The sequence below is a fragment of the Cherax quadricarinatus genome, chromosome 56 (genome assembly GCF_038502225.1).
Source record: "Cherax quadricarinatus isolate ZL_2023a chromosome 56, ASM3850222v1, whole genome shotgun sequence".
Lineage (NCBI taxonomy): Eukaryota > Metazoa > Arthropoda > Malacostraca > Decapoda > Parastacidae > Cherax > Cherax quadricarinatus.
In genome coordinates, this window is record NC_091347.1 from 22,911,556 (window position 1) to 22,922,861 (window position 11,306).

At 40.0% G+C, this 11,306-nt stretch overlaps 1 protein-coding gene across 1 annotated transcript in view; it reads left to right on the forward strand.

Annotated features, from left to right (window-relative positions):
- Positions 1 to 11,184, forward strand: part of didum (dilute class unconventional myosin) — a gene marked incomplete at its 3' end in the record, with an annotated part of 67,195 nt that extends 56,011 nt beyond the window's left edge. Inside the window, 3 exon segments of the mRNA XM_070096991.1 lie at positions 2,329 to 2,463; positions 6,272 to 6,415; positions 11,076 to 11,184. Of these exon segments, the coding sequence (XP_069953092.1) occupies positions 2,329 to 2,463; positions 6,272 to 6,415; positions 11,076 to 11,184 (388 nt within the window).
- Positions 11,185 to 11,306: the final 122 nt, after the last annotated feature.

The window sequence follows — 11,306 nt, forward strand, 5'->3', positions numbered from 1 at the left end:
GTGTGTGTATATATATGCTTGTACATGTATGTGTAGTGTGACCTAAGTGTAAGTAGAAATGAAATAGCAAGACATACCTGAAATCTTGCATGTTTATGAGACAGAAAAAAGGACACCAGCAATCCTACCATTACATAAAACAATTATATTATTTATCAGAATTAATTTAGCATTTGTTATTTAGTAGTGCTTTTAACTCATTACATTGACACATTGTTTACTGATGAGGTGGTGATAACTCGTAGGTAACTGGGAGGTTGGGAGGGTTGCATGAACACAGTGCTTCTAGAAGCCACTGCATTTTATTTACTCCTTAATACAGTTTATTGCATCATACATATGGGATATCCCATATTACAAGGTAAGAGATATTGCAAATATTTCAGGTCTAGCAAGAGACCCTCTTCCACCACCCAAAGAGGATCTTTAACTAGATCCCCCCAAAATCTGCGGTTTCTTTGTTAGGTAAATGTACACTTGCAACTAATAAGACAATTATTTTTGCTATGTTATAAGTCAAGATCTTGGCTTGACAAAGTTCCTTGTGAACGAACTTTGACTGTAATAAATGTGTATTGCACGTATTTCCATGTACGTACTTAATGTTGCTAGAATTCTTACCAATAATAAATAATCCCTTGTGTCACTTTTCTCAGCAAAACTGAAGACATGCCAACAGGCATGCTCTCATGTCGAGAAAAAGGTTTAAGCTTTAATAATATCATTAAAGCACTTCCGTGTATGCCTCTCATCCTCGCTGCAAACGATAAGTCTACAACAAATGTAGTGAGAGAATCATGCTGACATAGTGATTATATCAGGATTATATGCAAGAGTTCAGAGTATTGTGGGTTATTTCAGTAACCTAAATACAGTAGTGGACATAATGGGCTCACTTTCAGTAGATAAGTTAATCTATTTTTCTGTAAAACCAAAGAGGTGGTTCTCAATGTACTGTACATAGCACTGGCAAATGCAAAGTTTGAAGGGCAAATATATTTTAGTGTGGATGAAATTGATGATATTGGCAGTTTGGAGGGATATGTTGTGTATCTTTATATGTGTATGCTTCTAGACTGTTGTATTCTGAGCACCTCTGCAAAAACAGTGATAATGTGCGAGTGTGGTGAAAGTGTTGAATGATGATGAAAGTATTTTCTTTTTGGGGATTTTCTTTCTTTTTTGGGTCACCCTGCCTCGGTGGGAGACGGCCGACTTGTTGGAAAAAAAAAAAAAAAGTGGATGAAGTGAGACGGCAGTATGATATTTCACATAAAATTATAGGCTTCTTTAAGAGGGTATTTAGGTGATTAGTGTTGAAGAAAATCAATAAATAGAAAGTTAGTTGTTTTGCATTAAATATTCATAAACTGGAACAGTAGCTGGTATTTTGTACATGCACTAATAGCTTAAAGTGCTTTGGAAAATTCTTGCTAGGAACATTTCACCTAAGGTGCTAAGACTAAACTTGCTCAATTCAATAACATACCAATAACTTATCCAACCTTTGTATTTAGCTTTTTGCTGCTTTTTAATTAATTTAATATCATTTCACTTATAATTTCCTTGTTTGTAGTTTGGTAATTTAGCTTGATGATTGAGCCAGTTTCTTTGTCATTTGTTATGAAGATGAAATTTTCTTATAAATATCCTTTTTTTTTACTTGATATTCAGTATACATTGCATTTCTTCAGTTTGCTTCTCAAAATAAAATATCTTGAATGCTTTAATGCATATTACTCATTATTATGGCATAACAGTATGCAAAATATTTTGTCATTTATTTAATATATCATGTGATTGTAAGTTGACCATATTGTTACTTAATATACAGAAGTGTTTTCTAGCATTGTAACTATTCTCTTCCTTAATCTCATTTGCTGGTTTGTGTACCATTACTGACTGCATTTTGTCCCAATGATGCACATTGGTATACAAACCTTCTCAAATCAAATTAGTGTATTACTTATTTTGAGAAGACCTGAAAAAAATAGACAAAGGGAATATTGAACTACTCGTTGAATGGAGGGTTCAAACCCATGGCAAATCAGTCCCAAAATTAGCAGGCAGTTGCACTACTCACTGTACCAGTTTGGAATGGTACAATGGTTAGTGCACTACTAGTTTTAGGATTGTCCTGCCATAGGTTCTCACCCTCCATTTGGCAAGTTGTTTACAATGATATCATTGTAGAATATTGAATACAGCATGAAAAGGAGTTGACCGCCTTGCTTGGTATTGCCTTAAGGTATGCTTGATATGGAGAAGTGTAACAAAAAATGTCAGCAAATTTTCTTCTTCATGGTTAATGTTGCATTCTCGGTGTAGGATGTCGGATATGGATCTGTACGAAGTCGTGCCAGTGAAATGTCAGACTCCAGCAGAAACTTGGAAAATATAGATTGGAGTTCTCCTTCTCACAAGCCAAATGTTTCCGAGATCAAACTTCACGTTCCCGAGAAGGTAAGAGACCATTCTTACTGCCCACATTAGTATTTATCACATACTTTATAACATGATGTGTATACATTGTTGTTATTCATAATTTTTCAAGGTACTTTCTGTTGCACGTTTTGTCTCTGCCATCACCCTCTCTCTCTCAATCTCTCTCTCTCCCTCAATATCTCTCTCTCTCAATCTCTCAATCTCTCAATCTCTCTCTCAATCTCTCTCTCTCAATCTCTCTCAATCTCTCTCAATCTCTCTCAATCTCTCTCTCTCAATCTCTCTCTCTCAATCTCTCTCTCTCAATCTCTCTCTCTCAATCTCTCTCAATCTCTCTCAATCTCTCTCTCTCAATCTCTCTCTCTCAATCTCTCTCTCTCAATCTCTCTCTCAATCTCTCTCTCTCAATCTCTCTCTCTCAATCTCTCTCTCTCAATCTCTCTCTCTCAATCTCTCTCAATCTCTCTCAATCTCTCTCAATCTCTCTCTCTCTCAATCTCTCTCTCTCTCTCTCAATCTCTCTCAATCTCTCTCTCTCAATCTCTCAATCTCTCTCTCAATCTCTCTCAATCTCTCTCTCTGTCTCTCAATCTCTCTCTCTCTCTCTGTTAACACACTCCGATCCACCACCACATCTGTCCTCTACCTTATCACACCTTCATTTCTTTGTCCTACTACCTCTTCTCAAACCACTACCACCAGCCAGTGTGTTAACATAGAGAGAGAGAGATTGAGATTGAGAGAGGGGTTGAGAGAGAGATTGAGAGAGAGATTGAGAGAGAGATTGAGAGAGAGATTGAGAGAGAGAGAGATTGAGAGAGAGAGAGATTGAGAGAGATTGAGAGAGAGAGATTGAGAGAGAGAGATTGAGAGAGAGATTGAGAGAGAGAGATTGAGAGAGAGAGATTGAGAGAGAGAGATTGAGAGAGAGAGATTGAGAGAGAGAGATTGAGAGAGAGAGATTGAGAGAGAGAGATTGAGAGAGAGAGATTGAGAGAGAGAGATTGAGAGAGAGAGATTGAGAGAGAGAGATTGAGAGGTTGAGAGAGAGGTTGAGAGGTTGAGAGAGAGGTTGAGAGAGATTGAGAGAGAGAGAGATATTGAGGGAGAGAGAGAGGGTGATGGCAGAGACAGAGAGAGAGATTGAGAGAGATGTAAACACCCTCTCTCTCTCAATCTCTCAATCTCTCTCAATCTCTCTCTCAATCTCTCTCTCAATCTCTCTCTCAATATCTCTCTCAATATCTCTCTCAATCTCTCTCTCAATCTCTCTCAATCTCTCTCAACCTCTCTCTCAATCTCTCTCAATCTCTCTCAATCTCTCTCTCTCAATCTCTCTCTCAATCTCTCTCAATCTCTCTCTCTCAATCTCTCTCAATCTCTCTCTCTCAATCTCTCTCAATCTCTCTCAATCTCTCTCTCTCTCAATCTCTCTCTCTCAATCTCTCTCTCTCAATCTCTCAATCTCTCTCTCTCAATCTCTCTCTCTCAATCTCTCTCAACCCCTCTCTCAATCTCTCTCAATCTCTGTCTCTCTCTCTCAATCTCTCTCTCTCTATGTTAACACACTCCGATCCACCACCACATCTGTCCTCTACCTTATCACACCTTCATTTCTTTGTCCTACTACCTCTTCTCAAACCACTACCACCAGCCAACCAGTGACTAGTCCACCACATCCATTTACCTCCTGCGCACTCTATTCCTCCCACTTTTTTCCTCATCCAACGTCGATCACATTCCTCCCTTCTTTCTTGCCTTCCCTCCCTCTTTCCACACCCACAATTATCTTTCTTTCTGCCTAGCCCTGGATTAGGCTGAGGGAGTAGGAAGACTCTTGAACACAGTCACATTTGCCTTTTCTACATTGCACTTTCTCTTTCCTCCACTACCTCTTCCACATTCACTTCTCATTCAGCGAACTCTTCCTCCCAGCTTTTCCCATCACCTTTCAACACCACTTCCCATCTCCTTCCACATCTTCCTCCTCTCACCTCTTTACCCTCCTCCTCCTCCACTTTTATATCTTTTCCACCTTCTTATTCTCCTCTTCTTATTCTTTCTTTTCCATTTTCCCCCCTTCTTCTTCCTCCCTCCTTACTCTTCTTATCCTTTTCTCCTATTATCCTTCTCTTCTACTTATCTTTCTCATTTTTTTTAACTTCTAATCTTCATCACCCCTTTCTCCTTTCCCCTTCTTTCATATTCATTATTTCCCCTCTTCAAAAAGAGAAGCTGCCAGATTGAAATTATGGCTAATGTGAAGTAAATGATGTAGACCCTTGCAGAGTACTTTGATGGCACTATATCCAGAGTCCAGAGGAACCTGTGATGGTCTCAATAACCTTTAAACTGTCCGAACGTAGATCTACATTCAGTCGCGTAGCACTCCAAACGTAGATCTACATTTTTTTTACATAAAGCATATAAAATCGAACGTAGATCTACGTTCGGAGCTCTACATGAGTGAACGTAGATCTACGTTTGGACAGTTTAAGGGTTAAAGCAGATACAAATATTATTAGTCTTGCTGGAATATATACAGAGGAACCTGTGATGGTCTCACACTGAAACAGGTACAAATATTATTAGTCTTGTTGTAATATATCCAGAGAAATCGGCATTGGTCTCGCACTATTATAAATATTAACATCCTTTCAGCAGTTTTAGGATTACACCAGAAGAATTATTTTATGTACTTGAATATGTACAGTATACTTTATTGAAAGTTGTTCATAGAATTAGTGTAGTGATTAGTTTCTTGAATAGTATTATTTATATCATCATTTGAAATATACGTAATACATAATATGGATTTTTTTATTTTGATTCACAAGGCAAGTAATTTATTTTGTAATAACCGAAGAAAGTAAGTAATCTCATGCCACTGACGACAATTAATCTTGCGCCACTTACATGTGTTAATCATATGCCACTTGTAAGAGTCAATTTTTCCTTCAGTGGTTTTGTTACAAAATCACGTATGGGTTTAGCACTTCCCTTAAATAGTAATAGTATTAATAATAATAATACAAAAGCTTATTTACTGTACGGTACATATGTGCATGAATATACATTAGACACTGGTTTCCAAACTTTTCCAAAATGTATAACTACATTTTTAATTTTGTATAATGTACAGTATATCAGATTTTATTTGTATTACATAGTTTAAAATATTACTTGTTGAGGCTAAAATATAAGTTGCTAGTGCCAGCCAGTAGTAATTCTTACATAAAATCTTTTAATAAGATAATGAGAATAAATTGCTCTTGTATGTAGCTTATGTTGGATGACTTTACTTTTTGAAAACCTTTTGAGTTAAGAATGTAGCTGCAGCAATTTTCATTATTAGCATGCACAGTACTTTCTTGAAGGATGATTATGACACTCCATTATAGTGTTCACTGATTATCTCTAATCTTTTATTTCCTGTCACTTCCATTCATCTGTTTCACTAGTTATAAGCTATCTGATAGCTTGCTTCATTTCTTCAAACAAATTTATATTTTATCTTATAATAAGTTTGAAATAAAACTTCTGTATACATAATATTCAGTAGTAGAAAGCTCCCAGTAAAAATAGTAATTCTTTGTGTAATAAATACTCTGGTGAATTTACACAAAATGTATAATGGGTATAATAGAGAAGTTTGGAAACCTTGGAGATATGCAGCTAATATTTTTGCCTGGGGTTGCTTGGTCTGGTACTTCACTTAAGGATGTGGTTTGTCCTTAGCATGTAGTGAATCTCACTAACTTCCTACTACCCCTTGCTGCTTGGTGACTCCTCTCTCTGATGCTATGTTCATCCGGGATGCTAATAGATGGAGGACATCACCTTAGTACTGCAACTGCAGAACAAAGTGCGCGAGTTAGAAAAGGAACGGAGGAGTCTGGCCAAACAGGTAGATCAGCTGGAATCAGCATCACCCATGGATGACCCACAGCATGCACAGGAACTTATTCGGGTATGCTTTGTGCCACAGCTAACGCAAGTACTGGTAGCATAAGGCATGCCAAATTAGTAATGTTTCTCTTTCCTAGCTAGTTATGCAGCAGTTACTTTTAGCCAAGTGAAAAGTGTCATTTACTGTGGTACTGTATATCTGTATACAGGTTTCTCTTATTTTATGCTGTAGATGTGTTCCAGGCCCTTGGCATCTACGGTAAGCTCATTCAGGTCTTAAACGTATAATTGCATTGAATAAGAATTTTCAGTGTGCTTTGTGAACCATGTGAATCACATAAGTGGGCACAGATCGTATATATGAAATTACCAAAAGAAATGGGATATCTCATAATAGTGAGTTCCTTAAAGCAAATTTGCATAGAGGGAACAAGACCTGTAAAAATGTATCCCTTAGCTTACATTTGTTTATGATACAGTAATGCAGCATTGAGCATGAAAGAGAAGCTATACAATAATGTTCATTTATATTTACTTAATCTTACTTCATGAATATTTTGTTTTTCATGTTTTCATTATGTATTTCACACTTTAGCATACACTGCCACTCAGCACCTCCTACCATACTGTTCTTACATGACACTAATGGCTTGTACAAAGAAATAGTGTGTGTATTGTGTGTGTGTGGGTGGGTGTGTGTGTGTGTGTGTGTGTGTGTGGGTGTGTGTGTGGGGGTGGGTGTGTGTGTGTGTGTGTGTACTCACCTAGTTGTACTCACCTAGTTGAGGTTGCGGGGGTCGAGTCCGAGCTCCTGGCCCCGCCTCTTCACTGATCGCTACTAGGTCACTCTCCCTGAGCCGTGAGCTTTATCATACCTCTGCTTAAAGCTATGTATGGATCCTGCCTCCACTACATCGCTTCCCAAACTATTCCACTTACTGACTACTCTGTGGCTGAAGAAATACTTCCTAACATCCCTGTGATTCATCTGTGTCTTTAGCTTCCAACTGTGTCCCCTTGTTACTGTGTCCAATCTCTGGAACATCCTGTCTTTGTCCACCTTGTCAATTCCTCTCAGTATTTTGTATGTTGTTATCATGTCCCCCCTATCTCTCCTGTCCTCCAGTGTCGTCAGGTTGATTTCCCTTAACCTCTCCTCGTAGGACATACCTCTTAGCTCTGGGACTAGTCTTGTTGCAAACCTTTGCACTTTCTCTAGTTTCTTTACGTGCTTGGCTAGGTGTGGGTTCCAAACTGGTGCCGCATACTCCAATATGGGCCTAACGTATACGGTGTACAGGGTCCTGAACGATTCCTTATTAAGATGTCGGAATGCTGTTCTGAGGTTTGCTAGGCGCCCATATGCTGCAGCAGTTATTTGGTTGATGTGCGCTTCAGGAGATGTGCCTGGTGTTATACTCACCCCAAGATCTTTTTCCTTGAGTGAGGTTTGTAGTCTCTGACCCCCCTAGACTGTACTCCGTCTGCGGCCTTCTTTGCCCTTCCCCAATCTTCATGACTTTGCACTTGGTGGGATTGAACTCCAGGAGCCAATTGCTGGACCAGTTCTGCAGCCTGTCCAGATCCCTTTGTAGTTCTGCCTGGTCTTCGATCGAGTGTATTCTTCTCATCAACTTCACGTCATCTGCAAACAGGGACACCTCAGAGTCTATTCCTTCCGTCATGTCGTTCACAAATACCAGAAACAGCACTGGTCCTAGGACTGACCCCTGCGGGACCCCGCTGGTCACAGGTGCCCACTCTGACACCTCGCCACGTACCATGACTCGCTGCTGTCTTCCTGACAAGTATTCCCTGATCCATTGTAGTGCCTTCCCTGTTATCCCTGCTTGGTCCTCCAGTTTTTGCACCAATCTCTTGTGTGGAACTGTGTCAAACGCCTTCTTGCAGTCCAAGAAAATGCAATCCACCCACCCCTCTCTCTCTTGTCTTACTGCTGTCACCATGTCATAGAACTCCAGTAGGTTTGTGACACAGGATTTCCCGTCCCTGAAACCATGCTGGCTGCTGTTGATGAGATCATTCCTTTCTAGGTGTTCCACCACTCTTCTCCTGATAATCTTCTCCATGATTTTGCATACTATACATGTCAGTGACACTGGTCTGTAGTTTAATGCTTCATGTCTGTCTCCTTTTTTAAAGATTGGGACTACATTTGCTGTCTTCCATGCCTCAGGCAATCTCCCTGTTTCGATAGATGTATTGAATATTGTTGTTAGGGGTACACATAGCGCCTCTGCTCCCTCTCTCAATACCCATGGGGAGATGTTATCTGGCCCCATTGCCTTTGAGGTATCTAGCTCACTCAGAAGCCTCTTCACTTCTTCCTCGGTTGTGTGCACTGTGTCCAGCACTTGGTGGTGTGCCCCACCTCTCCGTCTTTCTGGAGTCCCTTCTGTCTCCTCTGTGAACACTTCTTTGAATCTCTTGTTGAGTTCTTCACATACTTCCCGGTCATTTCCTGTTGTCTCTCCTCCTTCCTTCCTTAGCCTGATTACCTGGTCCTTGACTGTTGTTTTCCTCCTGATGTGGCTGTACAACAGTTTCGGGTCAGATTTGGCTTTCGCTGCTATGTCATTTTCATATTGTCTTTGGGCCTCCCTTCTTATCTGTGCATATTCATTTCTGGCTCTACGACTGTTCTCCTTATTCTCCTGGGTCCTTTGCCTTCTATATTTCTTCCATTCCCTAGCACACTTGGTTTTTGCCTCCCTGCACCTTTGGGTAAACCATGGGCTCATCCTGGCTTTTTCATTACTCCTGTTACCCTTGGGTACAAACCTCTCCTCAGCCTCCTTGCATTTTATTGCTACATATTCCATCATCTCATTAACTGGCTTCCCTGCCAGTTCTCTGTCCCACTGAACCCCGTTCAGGTAGTTCCTCATTCCTGTGTAGTCCCCTTTCTTGTAGTTTGGCTTCATTCGTCCTGGCCTTCCTGCTTCTCCCTCCACTTGTAACTCTACTGTGTATTCGAAGCTTACAACCACATGGTCACTGGCCCCAAGGGGTCTTTCATATGTGATGTCCTCGATATCTGCACTACTGAAGGTGAATACTAAGTCCAGCCTTGCTGGTTCATCCTCTCCTCTCTCTCTTGTAGTGTCCCTTACGTGTGTGTGGGTGGGTGTGTGTGTGTGTGTGTGTGTGTGTGTGTGTGTGTGTGTGTGTGTGTGTGTGTGTGTGTGTGTGTGTGTGTGTGGGTGGGTGGGTGAGTGTGGGTGGGGTGGGGTGGGGTTTGATATGATGATAAGATAAGATAAGATAAGATTTCGTTCGGATTTTTAACCCCGGAGGGTTAGCCACCCAGGATAACCCAAGAAAGTCAGTGCGTCATCGAGGACTGTCTAACTTATTTCCATTGGGGTCCTTAATCTTGTCCCCCAGGATGCGACCCACACCAGTCGACTAACACCCAGGTACCTATTTGCTGCTAGGTGAACAGGACAACAGGTGTAAGGAAACGTGTCGAAATGTTTCCACCCGCCGGGAATCGAACCCGGGCCCTCCGTGTGTGAAGCGGGAGCTTTAGCCACCAGGCCACCGGGCCACTTCTTCTTTCTATGCACTATCCATATCCCACTGAGGCAGGGTGGCCCAAAAAGAAAAAGAAAAGTTTCTCTCTATAACTTTAGTAATGTATACATGCCAGAAGCAAAGGGCTAGTAACAGGGGTTACTAGCCCTTTGCTTCTGGCATGTTAGTCACTGCTTACAACATGCATGGCTTATGGAGGAAGAATTCTGTTTCACTTCTCTTTGGAGATGAGAGGAAATAAACAAGAACAGGAACTAGTAAGAAAATAGAAAACCCAGAGGGGTGTGTATATATATGCTTGTACATGCATGTGAAGTGTGAGCTAAGTGTAAGTAGAAGTAACAAGATGTACCTGAAATCTTGCGCATTTATGAGACAGAAAAAAAAAATGACACCAGCATTTGTACCATCATGTATAACAATTACAGGTTTCTGTTTTACACTTGCTCTGGGTGTAAGAGAATGAGTGCAGGTGGGAAGAGGAATCATTGATGGAATTGTTAAGTAAAGTGCATGGCATGGTAGGGAAGAAAAAATATATGAGCATCCAACAGGCATTTATGAATGTGTTTGATTGGATGAATTGAGACAAGTGGTTTTTAATGGAAGTGCTGATGGAATGTTAGTAAGATAATAATTATGGAAGGATTCAAGGAAACTAGTTAGCCAGACTTTCGTCTTGGAGGTAGCAGGGGCAGTGCCTTTCTGTTTCTAAAAGGTAATACCAAACTCAAGACTGTGTTAACCAGTACTTCCTAACTGACATTGTGGTTACAGGACTGTGTCAAAACAGTTAGACTACCTAATAAATGATATTTGGCAAAAACTGTAAAAGAAATTCTTAACTCAAATATTTTGTTTATAGAAGTGTTATCAAACAAGAATGTAATATGACAGCAGTAATTATATTGTAGCTGTGATTGTCTACTTACTTAAGGTAGGAATATACAGTATATATAGTCTTTTGTATTTCTCAAGACACTCTTGGCTGTTTGCTCAAATGTGTAATTTTTTTCAGCTTTATACATTAAGCTTCTTCCTTTGCTAAAGTATTCAGTATTTTAGTCTCTATCATCATTTTTGCATGTGTCAGAGTAACCTTTATTCATTAATATAATTATTCTTTCCTATATTCAGCTTTCCTTTGGTTTATTTTCTCTCAGCTGCAGGAATTGGAGATGGAGAATGCCAAACTGAAGGATGACCTCAACCGTCTGCGAAAATCCATTGCTGACTCTGAGCCACAGAACAACCAAGTTCAGGAGTTTATGAGTGAGTGTTAACTTTACGCACTACTGCTGTTGCAATATTCATTGGTGTCTTTGGAAATTTATATGAAATATTAAACAATGATTAGGATAATGATCAAATTAATGAATAGTTTTGCTTTCAGT